This window comes from Oncorhynchus masou, chromosome 32, assembly GCF_036934945.1.
Source record: "Oncorhynchus masou masou isolate Uvic2021 chromosome 32, UVic_Omas_1.1, whole genome shotgun sequence".
Taxonomy (NCBI): Eukaryota; Metazoa; Chordata; class Actinopteri; order Salmoniformes; family Salmonidae; genus Oncorhynchus; species Oncorhynchus masou.
Genome location: NC_088243.1, coordinates 42529309 through 42550926, shown reverse-complemented (window position 1 = coordinate 42550926; position 21618 = coordinate 42529309). Strand labels below are relative to the sequence as shown.

Genomic DNA, 21618 nt, shown 5'->3' with positions numbered 1-21618 from the left:
GAGCTAAGTTTGAGACAATCCTACCAACAGGACATTAAAAACTGTAATATTTTATGTTTCAACGAGTTGTTTGCTGAACGACAACCCAGATAATATACCGTTGGTTGGGTTTTCGGTGCATCGGCAGGACAGAACAGTTACATCCGGTAAGACAGGGGGTCTGTCTATTTGTCAATTACAGCTGGTACGCAATGTCTAATATTAAGGTAGTCTCGAGGTATTGCTCGCCTGAGGTAGAGCGCCTCATGATATGCTACAGACCACACTATCTACCAAGAGAGTTTTCATCTATATTTTTTTTATATTTTCTGTTTCTTCTCCCCCGGTCGAACCCATCGTCGGTAGAGACCCTTGAGGCGGTGGTACGTCTCTGTCGGCGACTCACCCGATGGCGTTGATGCAGCTCTGAAGCGTTGACGGTAGGTTTCCGGTGAGATGTCAAACTTCACCAGCAGCGCTTCCTTCAAGCCCTTGTAGACATTGGACAGCCCCTCATCCATTGCTGTGTAAGCCTCTAAGGCCTTGCCCGTGAGCAATGGGACAAGCCTGCAGGCCCACTCTACCTCAGGCCACTGCCACATCTTAGCCATGCGCTCAAACCTCAGCAGGTAGTTTTCAATGTCCTCCCCCTGCTGGTATGAGGGCATCTTTGGCTCCTTCCTCAGGAATGCTGGAAGATGGACGTTAACACTGCTGGACTGGTCTCCTGGTGCTGGCCTCATTACTGCTTGGGGTGCCTGCTGTGGAGTTGAAGTCCCTGCTGCATCGAGCCTTTGTCGTCCTGGTGTTGGAAGACCCAATCTTGGGCTCTCACTGACGAGTTCCGTCTGGTGGGGAGCTGTGAGGATAGATTGGCGTAGGCCACGTAACTCCTGCTTGAGGTCTTCGTCCCTCCTCTCAAGGCAGGTGAAAAGTTGCTGAAAAAGGGTTACCATGGTTGGGTGTGGTTCTGGTCCCCCAACTGCTCCTTCAGTCAGCAGCTCACCCAGTTCTGGTTGTCTTTGGCCCGCGGTCGGGCTCCTAGTTTCTCATACTTGACCTCTTCTTCACCAGACGATTCCATGGTATTCCACCCCGGTTCAACTTCAGGTACCTTTTCTGACAGTTGATGCTGTTGCTGAGAACGCAATCCTGTACGCATTCCTTTACCTCTCTTGTTGGAATTCACTGATTTGCAGTACGCCATCCCACCACTGCCACCATATGTCACGTAGAGTAGGCCAGAAGGCTAAACTGGATAACCTAACCTCTATCAAAATAAAAAGATGGCGGAACCGCAAAAGTTCTTCTGTGCAAAGGTGTTTATTTACAAGTGATTCCGGAACAAAAAAACAACAGTACTGCCATCAACGTCTACCTTATGGGACAGCTTAAAAACAATGCTGCCCCATCCACAGCTCAATCCAAACTGCCCCTCCATGACTGAAAGAGAGGCTCCTTTTGTAGGGCTAGCCCCTCCCCTCAGAACAATTAACCCTAATTAATGAATCAATTAACAATACAAACCTACATTTCCCATGAACTAAACATACTAAAGGATATACATTGCAACACGGTTTTAAACAATATCCCAACATAACATTTAATACATTACATCACTACTGACAATATCTTTCAATATGCCCATATGCATTAATGAGCCATTTGGGACAGGCACTATAAAGCCAACCCAATTCCCTTAGCTCGGGTCCTTTTCCAGCATACCCGGAAGCTACAGAGATGGAGAGAGAGGAACAGAACAAACAAACAATGCGCTCATCCACAACATTGATAAGTATAATAATTATTGTATCTCTCAAATATGAGCATTGACAAGTGTGAAATGTATGCACCAAGACAGAAGTTAATTTGTGTGTCGACCCACATTGTTAACTTATCTTGGCACAGGGAGGAGTGATGAATATGTGTGTGCGTGAAAGAACCAAATGCTGCCCGCGGCCAGTGACGGACTTCTACGTCACAGTAGCCGTCTATTTACCACCAAAAATCGATGCTGGCACTAAGACCGCACTCAACGAGCTGTATAAAGCCATAAGCAAACAAGAAAAGGTTCATCCAGAAGCGATGCTTCTAGTGGCCAGGGACTTTAATGCAGGTAAACTTATATCTGTTTTACCTCATTTCTACCAGCATGTCACATGTGGAACAAGAGAAAAAAAAACTATAGACTTCCTTTACTCCACACACAGAGATTTTCAAGTTCATAACTGTGCACTCTCCTCAAACAATAGCATGCTATTCTTTCACTGTAATAGCTACTGTAACTTGGACAGTGCAGTTAGATTAACAAGAATTTAAGCTTTCTGCCGATATCAGATATGTCTATGTCCTGGGAAATGTTCTTGTTATTTACAACCTCATGCTAATCGCATTATCCTACGTTAGCTCAACCGTCCCGAGGTCGGGACACTGATCCTGTGGAGGTTAAAGTATTCAGAAAGGCTGTTTTGTCAACATTCTTGCAACATCAAAGAAATGTTTTGTTCACCCTGATACAAACATTATCTGAATGTCAGCAACACTGGACAGTTTTTGTGGTTTGGGAACATATCTCTTGTCATGTCCCTACAATGTTACCATAACTAAATTAAATATTCTGGGAACCTTTAAAGAGCAGACTGAATGTGTTCTGGGAATGTCGTTGTAACATCAGGTGAATGTTTTTTGCACCCTAAAATAAATATTGTAGATTCAGCTGCACAACTGGACAGTTTTGCTGTTTTGGGAACATATCCTTTATTATGTCCCCACAATGTTCCCACCAGACTGTTCCCAGAACCAAATGAAACATGCTTGGAACCCTGAAAAAAAACAGATGACGTGTTATAGGAACGTTCAACATCAGGTGAATGTTTTATACAAATGGTTTTGTATAAAGAACCTGACTGTGTGCTATCTATGGTAATCATAGGGCATTGACGCCAGCGGCCAATACAATTTCATTCAACCTTCAAATCATATAGGGTGAAAAACTAATTAATGGTTATCAAAAATTGTGAAATCTTGAGTTTTCAATAGACTTCAATCGATATGTCCTAGGATCATCATCTTGCAATATGTGCAATGTGTCAATAGAGTACAACAGTATGAGTCATAATACCCATAAAACCTAGCGGATAAACAGGTAAATGATTCCAATAGTTTTTCCACCATAAATGTTTCACATAGTGGAGTTTAGAAACCCTTAAAATAAGGGCTGTGTTTCATGGCAACCTACCCTGGCGTGGAGTTTTAATAACCGTGTAAATCTCTCAAGGACAATGTGACTTTTATCAATACATTCGCCTGTATTTACCCCTCAAAGAATGAAATGTTAATTAGCTGCTAATGTGGCTATGATAAAGAACTACAAATTCCATGATGATCTGGACGAGACTGCTGAATAGAGGCAAATATAAGATTCTTTGAATTAACTATATTATGTTATCTAAATGTAATAATGAATAAATTGGCAACTTTTTTAAAACAGACAATTCTTTAAACTGTCTTGTGCAAGTTTTAAATTGACACAATACCTGTTAGCAAAGGTGTCACGCAGGAGCTTGCAGGGATTTGTAGTTTTGCTTTTGATTTCTACTTTGATGCGAGTTGGCATCTTCGAATCTGAGAGTAAATAGAACTGAATATATTGGTAAAAGTCACCTTGTCCGACAGAGTTTACATGGTTATTAAAACGTCATGCCAGGGTAAGCCTACACGAAACACAGCCCTCATTTTAAGTGTTTCTAAAATCTGCTATGGGAACATTTTCCCTCCACTAATTTATTTGAACCATAAGCCTGTTTGACCGCTAGGTTTTATGGGTATTATGACACCTCCACTGTGGTGATCTATGGTCTTTGCCATACTGACTTGCAGCATGCAATTTTAAGTTTAACCACTACATGTCAGCACATATTCACAAATTAGGTCAAGTAGGGCAAGAGAGGCCAGTGCTTTTATTTCATTGGCACAGGTAGTTGTAACGGTTTTCTTGAGGTGAAGGAGAGGCGGACCAAAACGCAGGGTGGCGGTTATTCATGTTTAATATATAAAGACACTATACATGAATAAACTAACAAAACAAGAAACATGAAAAAAACAAAACAGCCCTATCTGGTGCAAACACAGAGACAGGAACAATCACCCACAAACACACAGTGAAATCCAGGCTACCTAAGTATGATTCTCAATCAGAGACAACTAATGACACCAGCCTCTGATTGAGAACCATACTTGGCCGAAACATAGAAATACCCAAATCATAGAAAAACAAACATAGACTGCCCACCCCAACTCACGCCCTGACCATACTAAATAATGACAAAACAAAGGAAATAAAGGTCAGAACGTGACAGTACCCCCCCCCCCCTCCAAAGGTGCGGACTCCGAGTAGCTCAGATGGCGCTGGGCAGATGGGAAGCTCCGGCAATGCTGGAGAGGAAGGCTCTGGCAGTGCTGGACTGAGTAGCTCTGGCGCCTCTAGAATGAGGGGCTCTAGCGCCTCTGGACTGAGGGGCGGGAGCTCTGGCAGCGCCGAACAGGCAGGAGACTCCGCAGCGCTGGAGAGGAGGAAGGCTCTAGCAGCGCTGGACAAGCGGAAGACTCCGGCAGCGCTGGAGAGGAGGAAGACTCCGGCAGCGCTGGACAGGCGGGAGCACCTGTAGGGATGAGACAGAGAGACAGCCTGGTGCGGGGGGGCTGCCACCGGAGGGCTGCTGCGTGGAGGTGGTACCGGATAGACCGGACCGTGCAGGCGCACTGGAGCTCTTGAGCACCGAGCCTGCCCAAACTTACCCGGTTGAATGCTCCCGGTCGCCCTGCCAGTGCGGCGAGGTGGAATAGCCCGCACTGGGCTATGCAGGCGAACCGGAGACACCGTGCGCAAGGCTGGTGCCATGTAAGCCGGCCCAAGGAGACGCACTGGGGACCAGATACGTAGAACCGGCTTCATGGCAATTGGCTCGATGCTCACTCTTGCCCAGCCGATATGCGGAGCTGGTATGCACCCGCACTGGGGACACCGTGCGCTCCACTGCATAACACGGTGCCTGCCTGGTCTCTCTCGCCCCCCGGTAAGCACAGGAAGTTTGCGCAGGTCTCCTACCTGGCTTCGCCACACTTCCTGTGTGCCATCCCCCAAGAAATTTTTGGGGCTGACTCTCGGGCTTCCTACCGCGCTGCCGTGCTTGTCTCTCCAACTCCATTCTCCTATACCCCTCTTCGCACTGCTCCAGCGAATCCCAGGCGGGCTCCGGCACTCTTCCTGGGTCGACCGCCCACCTGTCTATTTCCTCCCAAGTAGTATAGTCCATACTCTTGCCGTCCAAAACGTCCTCCCATGTCCATTCCTCTTTTCGCTGCTCCTGCTGCCGCTGCCTGTCACCATGCCGCTTGGTCCTGTTGTGGTGGGTGATTCTGTAACGGTTTTCTTGAGGTGAAGGAGAGGCGGACCAAAACGCAGCGTGGTGAAACCCAGGCTACCTAAGTATGATTCTCAATCAGAGACAACTAATGACACCTGCCTCTGATTGAGAACCATACTAGGCCGAAACATAGAAATACCCACATCATAGAAAAACAAACATAGACTGCCCACCCCAACTCACGCCCTGACCATACTAAATAATGACAAAACAAAGGAAATAAAGGTCAGAACATGACAGTAGTCTCAGAGGTCAGAGTACTTGTATAAACTGCCTTCATTTTGCTGGACCCCTAATGGGGATCCTTCATAAATACAAATACAAATATTTGTGACATTCTTATGTCTTCTGAAAGCATTTACAAACCAAATAGGTACAGGTATCAATAGCATGTTTATTCTCATCATATAGTTCAAAGGAGCAATTGCACACATTTGGCACACAACACATGGAGTTTGAAATTGTTTTGTGTAATAATGAGAACTACATATTGCAAAATAAAGGTGGGCTACCTAAATCCCCAACCTCTAGGCATAAAAAGGTTCAAAGGTGAAGCAGGCTTGAATTTTCTTCAAAGTTCTATTGCTGTAAAGAATGGCGCCGGAGAAGATGGCTGCCGTTTTACGTGCTCCTAAACAATTGTGCTATTTTGTGTGTTTTGTAGCATTGTTTGTAACTTGTTTTGTACATAATGTTTATACTACCGTCTTTTATGACCGAAAAGAGATTCTGGATATCAGAACAGTGATTTCTCACCTTGACCTGGATGAAGATTTTTCTTTAATGAGTCTGACGCGAAGGATATAATGTTGCTCCCAGACAAGGCCCAAATCCCTGTCATTTCATGAAGAAAATAAGGAAAAACAGGGGGTGGAGATCAGGATACCTTGTGAGAATTCGTCGGCGAGTGGGTAACCCGCCTCTACCATCCGTTCTATTAGCCAACATGCAATCACTGGAGAATAAACTGGATAAGCTCCGTTCAAGACTATCCTGCCAATGGGACATTAAAAACTTTTATATTGTATGCTTCACCGAGTCGTTGCTGAACGATGACATGGATAATATATAGCTGGCTGGGTTTTCCGTGCATCGGCAGAACAGCTTCGTCCATTAAAATGAGGCGTGAGTTGTGTGTCTATTTGTCAATAACAGCTGTAATGTCTAAAATTAAGATAGTCCTGAGGTATTGCTCGCCTGACGTAGACTACCTCATGATAAGCTGTAGACCGGACTATCTATCAAGAGAGTTTATATCTCTATTTTTCGTAGACGTCTATTTACCACCACAAACCGACGCTGGCACTAAAACCTCACTCAGCGAGCTCTATAAGGCCATAAGCGAACAAGAAAATGCTCATCCAGAAGCGGCGCTCTTAGTGGCCAGGGACATTAACGCAGCCAAACTTAAATCCATTTGACCTAATTTCTACCAGCATGTCACATGTGCAACCAGAGGGAAAAAAACTGTAGACCACCTTTAATTCACAAACAGAGATGCGTTCAAAGCTCTTCCTCGCCCTCCATTTGGCAAATCTGACCATAATTCTATTCTCCTGATTCCTACTTACAAGCAAAAACTAAAGCAGGAAGTACAAGTGACTCGCTCAATACTGAAGTGGTCCAATGATGCAGATGCTACACTACAAGACTGTTTCGCTAGCGCAGACGGGAATATGTTCCTGGATTCATCCAATGGCATTGAGGAGAATACCACCTCAGTCACTGGCTTCATCAACAAGTGCATCAACAACGTCGTCCCCACAGTGACCTTACGCACATATTCCAACCAGAAGCTATGGATCACAGGCAACATCCGCACCGAGCTAAAAGCTAAACCTTCCACTTTCAAGGAGTGTGACACTAATCCTGACACTTATAAGAAATCCTGCTATGCCCTCAGACTAACCATCATATAGGCAAAGTGTCAGTACAGGACTAAAATGTAATCCTACTACACCGGCTTTGACGGTCATCAGATGTGGCAGGGCTTGCAAACTACTTAAAAGGGAAATCCAGTCGCACGCTGCCCAGTGACTTGAGCCTACCAGACGGGCTAAATGCCTTTTATGCTCGCTTCGAGGCAAGCAACACTGAGGCATGCATTAGAGCGCAAGCTGTTCCGGACGCTCTGCGTAGCAGATGTGAGCAAGACATTTAAACAGGTCAACATTCACCAGGCCTCGGGACCAGACGGATTACCAGGATGTGTACTCAGAGCATACGCAGACCAACTAGCAAGTGTCTTCACTGACATTGTTAACCTCTCCCTGACCGAGTCTGTAATACCTACATGTTTCAAGCAGACCACCAGAGTCTCTGTGCCCAAGAAAATGAAGGTAACCTGCTTAAAAGACTAACGGCCCATTGCACTCACTTTGGTATCCATGAAGTGCTTTGAAAGGCTGGTCATGGCTCACATAAATACCATCCTCCTGGAAACCCTAGACCCACTCCAGATTGCATACAGCCCCAATAGATACACAGATGATGCAATCTGAATCGCACTTCACACTGCCCTTTTCCACCTGGACAAAAAGAACACCTATGTGAGTATGCTGTTCATTGATTACAGTTCAGCGTTCAACCCCATTGTGCCCATAAAGCTCATCACTAAGCTGAGGACCCTGGGACTAAACACCTCCCTCTGCAACTGGATCCTGGACTTCCTAATGGGCCGCCCCCAGGTGGTAAGGGTAGGCAACAGCACATCTGCCACGCTGATCCTCAACACAGGGGCCCCTCAGGGGTGCGTGCTTTGTCCCCTCCTATACTCCCTGTTCACCCACGACTGCGTGGCCAAGCACGACTCTAACACCATCATTAAGTTTGCTGACGACACAACAGTGGTAGGCCTGATCACCGACAACGACGAAACAGTCTATAGGGAGGAGGTCAGAGACCTGGCAGTGTGGTGCCAGAACAACAACCTCTCAAAGTAAGCAAGACAAAGCAGATGATCGTGGATGACGAGAAAAGTAGGGCCGGACACGCCCCCATTCACCTCGACAGGGCTGTAGTTGAGCGGGTCGAGAGTTTCAAGTTCCTTGGTGTCCACATCACCAACAAAAGATCATGGTCCAAACACACCAAGAAAGTCGTGAAGAGGGTACGGCAATGCCTTTTCCCCCTCAGGAGACTGAAAAGATTTGGCATGGGACCTCAGATACTCAAAAGGTTCTACAGCTGCACCATCGAGAGCATCACCGCCTGGTATTTCAAATGCTTGGCATCCAACCATAAGACGCTACATCGGGTAGTGCGTACGTCCAAGTAGTGCGTACGTCCAAGTACATCACGGGGGCCAAGCTTCCTGCCATCCAGGATCTACACTACCGTTCAAAAGTTTGGGGTCACTTAGAAATCTCCTTATTTTTGAAAGAAAAGCACATTTTCCATCCATGAAAATAACATCAAATTGATCAGAAATACAGTGTATACATTGTTAATGTTGTAAATGACTATTGTAGCTGGAAAATGAAGTTGATTTTTTATGGAATATCTACATAGGCGTACAGAAACTGAAGATCTCGTGCAACGCTGTGAACTACTCCCTTCACAGAATAGCGCAAACTGGCTCTAAGCAGAATAGAAAGAGGAGTGGGAGGCCCCGGTGCACACCTGAGCAAAAGGACAAGTACATTAGAGTGTCGAGTTTGAGAAACGTACGCCTCACAAGTCCTCAACTGGCAGCTTCATTAAATAGTATCCGCAATACACCAGTCTCAACATCAACAGTGAAGAGGCGACTCCGGGATGTTGGCCTTCTAGACAGAGTTACAAAGAAAAAGCCATATCTCAGACTGGTCAATAAAAAGAAAAGATTAAGACTGGCAAAAGAACATAGACACTGGACTGAGAAACATTGCTTAGAAGGCCAGCATCTAGGAGTCGCCTCTTCACTGCTGACGTTGAGACTAGTGTTTCCAGCCGTTTCCAGCTACAATAGTTTCCAGCTACAACTTCAAAAGGGTTTTCCAATGATCAATTAGCCTTTTAAAATTATCAACTTGGATTAGCTAACACAACGTGCCATTGGAACACAGGAGCGATGGTTGCTGATAATGGGCCTCTGCACGCCTATGTTGATATTCCATTAAAAATCTGCCGTTTCCAGCTACAATAGTCATTTACAACATTAACAATGTCTACACTGTATTTCTGATCAATTTGATGTTCATTTAATGGTCAAAAAAGTTGCTTTTCTTTCAAAAACAAGGACATTTCTAAGTGACTAGAAACCTTTTAACGTTAGTGTATATAATAGGTGGTGTCAGAGGAAGGCCCAAAAAATTGTCAAAGCAGTCACCCAAGTCATGTTGTCTCTGCTTCCGCACGGCAAGCGGTACTGGAGTGCCAGGTCTAGGTCCAAAAGGCTCTTTAACACCTTCTACCCTCATGCCATAAGACTGCTGAACAGTTAATAAAATGGCCACCCGGTCTATTTGCTTTGACACCCCCCCCCTTTGTTTTTACACTGCTGCTACCCCCTGTTTATTATCTATGCATAGTCACTTTACCCCTACCTACATGTACAAATTACCTCGACTAACCAGTACCCCCGCACATTGACTTAGTACTGGTACTCCCTGTATATAGCCTCATTATTGTTATTTTATTGTGTTTCTTCTTTTCTTACTTTAGTTTATTTAGGAAATATTTTCTTAACTCTATTTTCTTAAAACTACCTTGTTGGTTATGGACTTGTAAGTAAGCATTTCACGGTAAGGTCTATCTATAACTGTTGTATTCAGCGCTAGTGACAAATAAAATTTGATATGATTTGTATATTGATCTCTGTACTGTCTCTGGACCAGCTGGTCAACTAGACCTTGAAAGCTAGCTTGACTACTTAGAAGTAATCATTTACCTACATCACAAAATAAACAAATCATAGATATATGGCAATAGTCTCCAAAAAAGCTAAGGTCTGACGTTGAGATCCATTGTGACAACCCACTGGGCAAAAACTGGTTGGATCAATGTTGTTTGCACGTAATTGCAACCCAAAAATGAAATGTGATGACATTGAATCAATGCCAAAAACTGATTGGATTTGCAAAAAGTCATTAACGTGAGGGAATTGTCTTTTTTTTCACCTGACTTTTAAACTAAATCCAATGACATGGGTATTTGTTTTGCTGACTTGACTTTGAATTCACGTTAGTTGACAACTCAACGAAATGTAAGTCAAAATGAAACGTCTGTGCCCAGTGGGAAAGCTGTTGACTTCTGTTAGGGTAGGTGAAAATCATTAGGCTCCAAACACAAGTATAGGCAATCGAACCAGTTTTGATCTATTATGTTGTGTTGATTGGATATAATAAGAGTAATGTTATTTGTAACTAGGTGTCAACTCCCCTGAATACCATCATGATTAGCACCTAGAGAGCGTGCTGCTTAAGTTAGGGCCTATGCTCATGGAAAAACTGAGATAGATACAGGAAACACTCGTCATGTGATTTCCAACCACAAGACCTCAATCGCCTGTTGAATACATCCTGTCATCTCAAAGTATTTTATGAAATCATAATAGTTCTTCAAGCTAATCAACCACCATACACCATATATATACAGAATATGTCCCAAATGGCACCCTATTCCCTATATAGGGCACTGATATGGGCCTTGACTAAAAGTGTGCACTGCCAAGGGAACAAGGTGCCATTTGGGACGCACCCCTAAAGTTATTACTGTCCAAGAAAAAAAAAAGCTACAGTACTTCACAGAACGTTCAGAACATTTAGTAATTTTATTACATAAGAACGTACATACAAAACACACTTTTATAAAAAGTTGATAAAACTCAGCAATTATTTGACATTGTCCGTAGAAATACACAATCCCTACAAACATTTACAATCAACTCTAGTATAGAGTTGTGATTCTAACAACTAACAACAGGACCCCCCCCAGACCACATTCTTCTGAACTATCTCCCTCATTACTTTCACAAATTAGATATGTACACAATTTGACCTAGTTGGAAAAACCTTCAAATTATAAGATAACAAGGGGAGGGGTACACACACATATACAAAAAAACAACTGAGAGGAACAAGTAGCGAGTATATCCATTCAAATCTTTTTCTGCTTTGGTGTTTGTTTACGCCACGTCCGGTGAGAAGAGACTGGAGGAGTGTAGAGAAGCTGTCGATCCTCCCCCCCACACTCCAAATACTACCCCTTCTTTCTGCCCCTCTTATCCTCGAACCCAGAGTGAAGTGGAGACATGTGTTTCTCTGCACCTGCACACAGAGAGAAAGGGAAGGAAAAAGTTAAGTCAGTCCTCTCTCTCTCTCTCTCTCTCTCTGCCTCTCTCACGCTCCCCTCCCTCTCGCCCTCCCTCCACTGGAGAAAGGGAGCAGACAGACTGGCGCCTAGTGTGGAACTTTCACTAACCCCAGGCTGATAGCAATGAATCCCCTACACATTCACTGGCTTGGCTAATTGGCAACCATGGTGAGAGGGGGGGTAAGAAAAAGAGGGTAAAGGGGACTAGACTTTCCCTGCATAGCAATGCCCCCTTCATCTACAAAACCAGTGTCTGATATTGCTATTTGTTGTTGTTAATAATTTGAAGAAGTATGGAGTTTGTTCACACACTTTTTTCCCTGAAGCAGTCCAATGCCATGTGCCAGCCTATTCACAGCAAACGTAATGCAACAGTAATAACACATGAATAGATGTAAATAGATGTATAGTTACCTACCATTTCTGGAAGTCACACTCCTCCTGTTTAATGGCACAATCGTCCATCTTCTTGGGAGAAATTGCGTGCAAGGTCTGCAGTCTTCATGGAAAAGGAAAATTAGAAATATTATAGCCACTGAAATCGAAATTCTTAGCCAGACTTGACAACAAGATATAAACAGTGACGCATGGAGTGGATACGCTGTGGTTTCATATAATGGCATCACGCACAAATACTTGATAAATACATTTGGACCGTTCATCACGTTACAGCGTTACAGCATCTCTTTCCGACAACATCACATTGTTCACAGGTAAAACATAGCGAAAAACATGACTTCCTTTACATGCACGTCTATTCCTCCATTTCATACAATAGGAATTAAAGAGACATGCAATCAAATTCAGCATAACGGGGACGGGAGCGGGGTAACCATCTTCACCTTTAGTGACAGCACCAAGTCAGGCGTGGTTGCCGCGGAAGACTCGTCTTCTAGCGCGATTTGCAGGTCGAAGATGTAGTCGATAACGTGCTGCAGAATTTCCACTTGGCTGACTGACTTGTTCTGTGGGATACTCGGTACCAGCTCCTTGAGTTTCGAGTAGCAGTCATTCATATCGCACAGCGCGCCCACGGGTTCCTCCATAGATGGCTTATTCCGGGTGATGGAGAGACTCTGATCCGAAATGCAGCAAACAGCTTCGTAGCAGCTTCTGACAGACCTCATTGGACTGATGGCTTTCATGTTTGTGAGTAGGCTACAATTAATTATTTCAATTCGAAATGACGTTCCGATTCGGATAAGAAGGGTACAAAATTCTCTCAGGCAACAACCAGCTACAGTAGTTATGTTAGTGTGAGGACGGCTTTATACACCATTGTCAACCAGTCGCCGCCCCCTTCTCACAAATAAATAAACCCTCGAACTCTGATTAGCCAGTGTAGAGACTTCCTGGTGGTTCTGAGGAGCATAGGGTTTCTGATTGGCTGTTCAAACGTCACTTACGGGGGGGGGGGGTATGAGGGATTGACCAACAATTAGACACTTGATTTCAGGTAGACCACAATCAACAAAGCATATTTTGGTGAGCACTGAATACTGATGACAACACATGATAGGCTTTTCTACTTGATTAACAGGCCTAAATGTGTCTAGGCTACTATTCTGCTCACTGACATAGTTTGTTCCAAGACAAATATAGACTTAGGGCCCACTCTGGATCTTCTTTCTTTATCAAATTGAAGCCACACGTTACCTTTACAGCTTTAACGGAAGTTTGTTCCCGTCATGACTTTACAGACATCTCGGCGTCTGGAATCTTTTTTTTCTTCACCTCTCTTGGCGTCATATGATTTTAAAAGATGTCAAGAGACAAGACAGAGCAGACAGACAGCTTGAAAATCCTATAATTATAAGCGGTATTAAAGGTGATGGTTTTCACACTATTCACTCCACATTTATTTTTCTAAAATATGTGGGCTTTATAGGAATAACAATCCTTTCCATTCACAAGAAATTAGATAATTTATCCAAACAGTTATAAAACTTATCATACATGAGTGCTTGAAAGTTCAAACTCCCTTCATTGTGGATTTACAGTTTTGAATTTGCTATTATTAGCTATCATATTATTATCTTTGTTTTGTTATAGCCCCAGCAACCCTCTCTGTTTTATGGCTAAATTGTGAACAGTGTCTATATCTCCCCACCACTCTCAAGGATTTTCCTTGATAATTTTCCTCTCAATTAAAATAAAGATAGGAACAAAATCCAAACAAAAATGAAATCTAGTTAGTCACGGCAGACGAAAAAATCCTTTGGGTGATGTTGTGAATACAATTCGGGATGAACACTTTTACTGAAAATAAGTTATAAATTGTTCTCTTTCTTTTTAACCCATGCATTTTTTTTTGTTTAAACCAAAGTGTGTCCCTCTGTTCCTTTTTGGTCTTATTTTCCCTTTTCTCACAATCCTGTTCTGTGGAGGAATGCACCCTTGCGCCAGCTGTGTGTCCTATTCCACCCCAGCTGTGTTGATCTAACGCGCCAGTCCCAGACAGCCTGGCGCCAGTCTCCCGACGTCATCCATTCACCCGCTCCAACGCGCCCCTCATGGCAAACGCCCGCCCTCACCAGAACCTCTTCGTGGAGCTCGCTTACTGGACCCTTCACTCAAAGTCGTGGACCTGCCCCCTTTTCTCTCTTTCTGTTGCCGCAGCCCACTGAGATTTGTCCCGACTCCCGACCTATAATGCATGAGATTGACAATACGCTGACTCCCTAAAAATAACCCATTTGGTTCCTCTCCTCTGACAGCGCAACCAATCCTTGTTAGAGTCAATAATAATAGTAGTAGATAACATTTATGTTGGTGTGTGCATAATCTGAAGAAAGAGAGAGTACATATTTGTCATCAATTGGTGAAACCCAGGATGTGTTAAAGATTAAACTAAAACACACAAACATAGAAAAATATAGATTTAGTAAGGAGTTTTCACGCTCAATATTTTTATATTATGAACAAATAAAGAGGTAGCTTAATTGTTTTCTGATGGATAAGCACTCAGTGAAGTTGGCCCATTGGCCCGCCCCTTTGCAGTGGTTGCACAGATGTTAATGTCAGCGGGTAGGCTGCCTTCTGCAGCTTGGCAATAACCCCCCCCCCCCACACTCATTGACCCCTAATGACTACAAGTCATTCAATGACCTCATTCAATAGCGAACCACTCATGTTATAACGTGTGGTGTGACCAGTCTTCGGTCCATTGCTATATTAAAAATACATTTTGTGAACGTTATTTGTTGTCCCAACAAGACTTCGACCTCTTAAATATGTCAAGGGTAGGAGGGTGGACAAATATTGTCCTAAAATATCTGGCCTGGTTGGAAAATTACTATTTATACAGTACCAGTCAAAAGTTTGGACACACCTATTCATTCAAGGGGTTTTCTTTATTTTTTACTATTTTCTACATTGTAGAATAATAGTGAAGACATGAAAATTATGAAATAACACATATGGAATCATGTAGTAATTAAAAAAGTGCTGAGCAGCAGGTCGCCTTGTGGTTAGAGTGTTGGACAAGTAACTGAAAGGTTGTTAGATCAAATCCCTGAGCTGACAAGGTAAAAATCTGTTGTTCTGCCCCTGAACAAGGCAGTTTACCCACTGTTCCTATGCTGTCATTGTATATAACTATTTGTTCTTAACTGAATTGCCTTGTTAAATAACAAATCAAAATGTATTTGAGATTCTTCAAAGTTGCCACCCTTTGCCTTGATGACAGCTTTGCAAACTCTTGGCATTCTCTCAACCAGCTTCATAAGGTAGCCACTTGGAATGCATTTGAATTAACCGGTGTGTCTTGTTCAAAGTGAATTTGTGCAATTTCTTTCCTTCTTAATGCGTTTGAGCAAATCAGTTGTGACAAGGTAGGGGTGGTATACAGAACGTAGCACTATTTGGTAAAATATCAAGTCCATATTATTGCAAGAACAGCTCAACTAAGCAAAGAGAAATGACAGTCCATCATTACTTAAAGACATGGTCAGTCAATCCAGAACATTTCAAGAACTTTTGAAGTTTCTTCATGAGCAGTCGCAAAAAACATCAAGCGCTATGATGAAACTGGCTCTCATGAGGACCGCCACAGGAAAGGAAGACCCAGAGTTACCACTGCTGCAGAGGATAAGTTCATTAGTGTTACCAGCCTCAAAAATTGCAGCCCAAATAAAAGCTTCACAGAGTAACAGACACATCTTAACATCAAATGATCAGAGGAGACTGCATGAATTATGCCTTCGTGGTCAAATTGCTGCAAAGAAACCACCACTAAAGGACACCAATAAGAAGAAGTGACTTGCTTGAGAAATGGACATTAGACCGGTGGAAATCTGTCCTTTGGTCTGATGAGTCCACATTTGAGAATTTTGGTTCCAACCACTGTGTCTTTGTGAGACGCAGAGTAGGTGAATGGATGATCTCAGCATGTGTGTTTCCCACAGTGAAACTTGGAGGAGGAGGTGCGATGGTGTGGGGGTGCTTTGCTGGTGACACTGTCTGTGATTTATTAAGAATTCAAGGCACACTTAACCAGCATGGCTACCACAGCATTCTGCAGCAATAAGCCATCCCATCCAGTTTGCACTTAGTGGGACTATAATTTGTTTTTCAACAGGCTGTGTAAGGGTCATTTGACCAAGAAGTGATGGAGTGCTGCATCAGATTACCTGGCCTCCACAATATTTTTATATATATATTTTTATTTAACCATTATTTAACTAGGCGATTTAGTTAAGAACACATTCTTGTTTACAATAACAGCCTACACCCGACCTCAAACCAATTGAGATGGTTTGGGATGAGTTGGACCGCAGAGTGAAGGAAAAGCAGCCAGCAAGTGTTCAGCATATGTGGGAACTCCTTCAAGACTGTTGGAAAAGCATTCCAGGTGAAGCTGGTTGAGAGAATGTCAAGAGTGTGCAAAGCCGTCAAGGCAAAGGGTGGCTACTCTGAAGAATCTGAAGACTCTTGTTTAGTATTTTTTTGGTTACTACATGATTCCATATGTGTTATTTCATAGTTTTGATGTCTTCACTATTATTCTACAATGTAGAACATAGTAAAAATAAAGAAAAACCCTTCAATGAGTAGGTGTGTCCAAACTTTTGACTGGTACTGTATGTGTTATCTGTACAAGCAACTGCATATTATTGCATATGCATAAACATTAAATCAATACGAATTGGAAGAATATGGTGATGAACAAAGTTGGGCTATATGAAATTATAAGAATAAGAAAAAGTTATATAATACAGTTATGTTGTTATTATAGAAATAACAGCATACTGCTAAATTATGAACACTTTTTTCGCTTTGGTAGGCTACAATGTTATAATTCTGGATGGTCAAAAATGGCACAGCCTACGCAGTGGCCTGCAAATTCATTCCCTCCGCACCCAGGATTTTTTTATTTCCTATTTGCAGATTCCAGAGCTCTGAATCCGTGTGACACTGGTGCGTCTGGGCAGGGATCAGGTGCCCTCGCGCTGCGCTGTTGGAAAGGCCCCGACACAAACGAGGCTCTCTTTCAATGGATGGGAGAATTTCGAGACTGGCGTCAGTGAGTCTGCCTCGCTCCGCATCCCCGCCCTCTCTCTCTCTCCCCCGGTCCTCCGTGCAGCTGGACGCAGACAATCAAGCTATCAACAATCGCCATGCATAATTAGCATCGCCCCCCCCCCCCTCGTAACCCCTGTCGCCTCCCCCTCGCCTCTACCCAAAGAAAACCTTTCAAGGCGTTCGTTTTTTAATTCGCTGTCAACAAAGACTCTATTTCTTCTGGTAACAAAAGAGGAGAGAGTAGCTCGAAGTCCAGTGTCATCTCGCTGAGAGCTAGCCCCACACTTACACACAGGCGGTTGGAAAGGCAGGCAATTGAAGACAAAACCCACTGTGCATAGAAGTCGATTCAACATCTATTCCACATTGGTTTAATGTCATTTCAAAGAAACGACGTGGAAACAACGTTGATTCAACCAGTGTGTGCCCAGTGGGAAGGGCACCTTTTCCCACAAGTATCACGGGGTCATTTACAGAATGAAACTTCATTTGTGTTATCTGTAGTGTCATCCAACTCCTCTCTCCCTCTCTCTGTCTGCCATCAAAGAAGACCCTTGAGTTTTCTTTTAGGCTTTGAGGGGCTTAGAAATTCCAATGCGCTCTGTCATGCCACTGTGTCCAACTCCCAAACAATGTATATGCCAAGTCTGATAATATTTTGCTCCGATAAAGTCTATCTGATAATAGTAACTAATATCATATTCATTCACAGCATTTGAGAATGTCACATTATCACAACAGCATGAACAATTATCCATATACAGTATAACTGTCATTACTGAAATCTCTTTTTACTTTTGAACATAAGCTATGATATGTACAATAAATCATGATTGAGATGATCTTCTTCAGGACAGTTACTAAGGCCTATAGTAACTGAATAGTAACTAAATAATAACGCTTAATAACTTAATTTAATTTAGTTTTGCTATATGAGTATTTATAGTATATCTTCATTGAGACAATGTTCTTCAGGACAATTCTATAGAGTCTAAGGCAGGGTTCCCCAATTGGGGACAATTTTATTTGTCCCCTCAAGGTTTCTGATAAAAAAGAAAATCTTTTTCATTTTTTTTTTATTGTGTGACATAAAATATTATAAAAACACCAGCAAATCAGCTCTGAGTGATTTTAATTTTGGAATCTGTTCTAAAGTATTCCCACACATAAAGAGAAATGATCGTATACAAGGTTTGAAATTATGATGTTTCAGTCAATTGTATCTGTTTGGGCTTCTTGCGGTCAGTTTGCAGTCTACAAATGATTTGTAATTATGTTCTGGCCCCCTGACCATCCGCTCAAGAAAAATCGTCCCACAGCTGAATCTAGTTGATGATCCCTGGCCTAAAATCCCGGTTGGAAGATTCCCAGAATCAGAAGAGAATAAGCAGGAAATCCTGAATCTTCCACCCAGGATTTCTGAAAAGCCTGGGAATTATTGTGAAAGTTTACCCGAATTCTACCACCCATGTAGGTTTACAGTAGCCATGTAATGACTTCCACACCATGGAAACATTAATAGTCACCGCTATCATGTTCTCAGCTAGAAATGTCCCTGTGAACTGCACAATACCAATACCAAATACCAGCACCGTGACCTAGACGCAGTGCCGCTCACAAGGTTTTTCTCTTTTTTTGTTGTTTTTGCATAAATACAATATTGGGATGGGCACTGGGAATGACAAGGGAGGAAGGCGAGCTGAAACAAGCTAACAGAAGGCTAAACATGGCCTGCTCATAGTGTGCCCAGCCGCCCCCTGTTTTTTATCTCTTTATCGGAGAACAAACTGTTTGTGCCTTTCAAGAAGAGACCTGCCGGAGTAGCCATTTGTTTCAGACATGCACCTTTTCTTTGGCGTAAACACAGAAAAAAGGGGTCTGGGTCCAATGTCACATACCTTTGCTTAGGCTAGTGTCTGTCGCACCTGAGGTACATTTGGAGGAGGGAGGGACCTTTTAGGTGAACACAATGACAGTATGATGCCATACTCACGTGAGAAATCCTGTTTTGGGTCTGTAGACACAAAGACAGACAGACAAGGAAGACAGAGAGACAGACAGACAGACATAAGGTATGTCATTATGATCCTGTAGTAGACTAGAGATGTTACAAATTTAGACCCATCTGAGATATATTTTTTTACAGGTAATCAGTTTACGATGCACAATGCCTTATATTAGTCTGCATAGTTGGAGATAGTTGGAAATGTCTCTGCCATCTCATATGGAAAATGTAACTTTGGTTCAGCTGATAAATCTAATAAATGCCGATCCCATACGAATCTTCTAGCATCCATCAGACCCATGTGATTTTTAAATTTTTAATTGAACCTTTATTTAGCTAGGCAAGTCAGTTAAGGACAAATTCTTATTTACAATGAAGGCCTACCCTGGCCAAACCCAGACGACACTGGGCCAATTGGGTGCTGCCAATTGTGATGTAACTTGGACCAACGTAAACTAAGGTTAAGCTAAACCAGCCCCATCTGGAACAATTTGAATATTGCAATTGCAATTTGAATATTGGATTAACATGAATAGAAACCTAACAGGCTCTAGCAGTCATAGTGATAGTGTTGCTTCTCTCCAGAGTTTTATGTTTTATGTTCAATTGTATGATGACCATGTTGACTTGTGACTGTATTCTACATTTTATATTGCTGGCAGCACCTTCTCACTAAGTAAAATTCCAGGTATGTGTAAATGTACTTAGCGAATAAAGGGATTCTGAATCTGATTCCCTCTTTAGGCAAAAGCCATTTGAGGACCTAGTTCTTGTGTGTGTGTGCGTGTGTGTGTGTGTGTGTGTCTGAGAGAGAGGGGGAGGAAGAAGGAGTCAGACAGTTGGGACGAGGGGTATAGATAGACAGATAGAGGGAGTTAAAGAGGGAGCCAGAAAGAGAAGTAGATCGAGGAAGAGGTGAAAGAGGGAAAGGTAGATAGTGCGGGAGAAGGAAAGGGTCCTGCTACTGCTGTGGGTTCAGCTGGTCAGGTCTCCAAGAGACACAAAGTGGGAGGACAAGAGGTCCCTGGTGGGTATCTCTGCACCTGTGTGCGCTAGTGTGTGTTTCTGGGTCAAGAGGGTCCCTGAGAAATAAGACGGGTCACAGCAGTTACTTTCTCCATCCCCCTCTCAATTTGCTCACTCTCTTTCTTAAGCCATCTTCAGCTCCACTCCTTCCATCTTCTCCCCCATCCCCCCTTCTCCTCATCACTCCCTCTCCTCCACACACCTCTAATGAAGTGAAACAATGGGATTGAGAGGTGACACACAGCTGATCCCCCTCTCCTCCCTCCTCCTCCCCCTTGCTCTCCTCCTCCACTCACCCTCTGCCAATCTGGGTCACTGATCTCCCCCTTACCCCCTTACCCCCCTCCCCGCCACCCCCTTACCCCCCTCCGACCAACCCTTACCCCTTCCAGATGGTTGCACACAAGGAGGGGTCTGGGACACAGAGTGACCTGATTAGGTGAGAGTCTTGCACAAACTAGTGAGAAAGTAAGCTAATCAGAACAGAAACCATGTCTGTCTGTGGGTCGGTCAGTCTGTCTGTCTGTCTGTCTGTCTGTCTGTCTGTCTGTCTGTCTGTCTGTCTGTCTGTCTGTCTGTCTGTCTGTCTGTCTAGTCTTTCGTACAGTGGGACGGTTGGTCGGTCGATTGGTCCGTCTTGTCTTTATCTCTGTTTATGTGTCTCTCTGCCCGCCTGTGTGTCTGTCCGTCATCCATTCGTATTGTCCGTCCAGCCCCTGCCCCTCTCTCTTCTGCACACTCTAACGAGTCAGTCTTAATGGTGGGATAGTCTGGGACATGTGTCTAAACATGGAAATTCATCTTATTATTCATGCACAAATGAATTTCATTTTATTACGTATAGCTGAAGTTATGCGGAGGTTTCGTATACTTAACTCAGGGTCAGTGTAACAGATGCAGCGTGGATGGTGATGTAAGATATTACTGAAAGTCATGTGTGTGAAATATTTTAACCATTACGGGATAGGCCTATTGTTTCTTGTGTTGAATGCTGGGCTAAGGCCAGACAGGACTCAGTGTAAGAGCTATAGACGTTAATTGGAAATGCATAGGTCTTGTGTCCCAAATAGCACCCTATTCCATATAGTACATTACTTTTGACCAAAAGTAGTGCACTATATAGGGAATAGGGTGTCATTTGGAATGCATTCCTCGTCTCCGATCTGTGTATTGTCCTGTGTGTGCTCATTTCCTGCTAGCCTAGCATACTTTCTTCACTCCGTAATTGGCTCAAAATATCTCCCCACCACTAGGTTAGACCTTCCAATGTGGCCGAGGATCATTGGTTCTCAAGATTCCTCAAATGGTATGTTCTCATCTCTTCTCTTCACATGGCCAAAAGAGGCACGGCCCTGAAAACAAAGT

At 43.3% G+C, this 21618-nt stretch overlaps 1 protein-coding gene across 1 annotated transcript; it reads right to left on the bottom strand.

Annotated features, from left to right (window-relative positions):
* Positions 1-11138: 11138 nt before the first annotated feature.
* id3 (inhibitor of DNA binding 3) lies at positions 11139-12963 on the bottom strand. Its single transcript, XM_064954181.1, has 3 exons — positions 12542-12963; positions 12118-12198; positions 11139-11653 (listed from the first exon to the last, which is right to left on the bottom strand). The coding sequence occupies exons 1-2, from the start codon at positions 12842-12844 to the stop codon at positions 12145-12147; spliced, it is 357 nt and encodes a 118-aa protein (XP_064810253.1). The 5' UTR covers positions 12845-12963; the 3' UTR covers positions 11139-11653; positions 12118-12144.
* Between the last annotated feature and the right edge of the window lie 8655 nt (positions 12964-21618).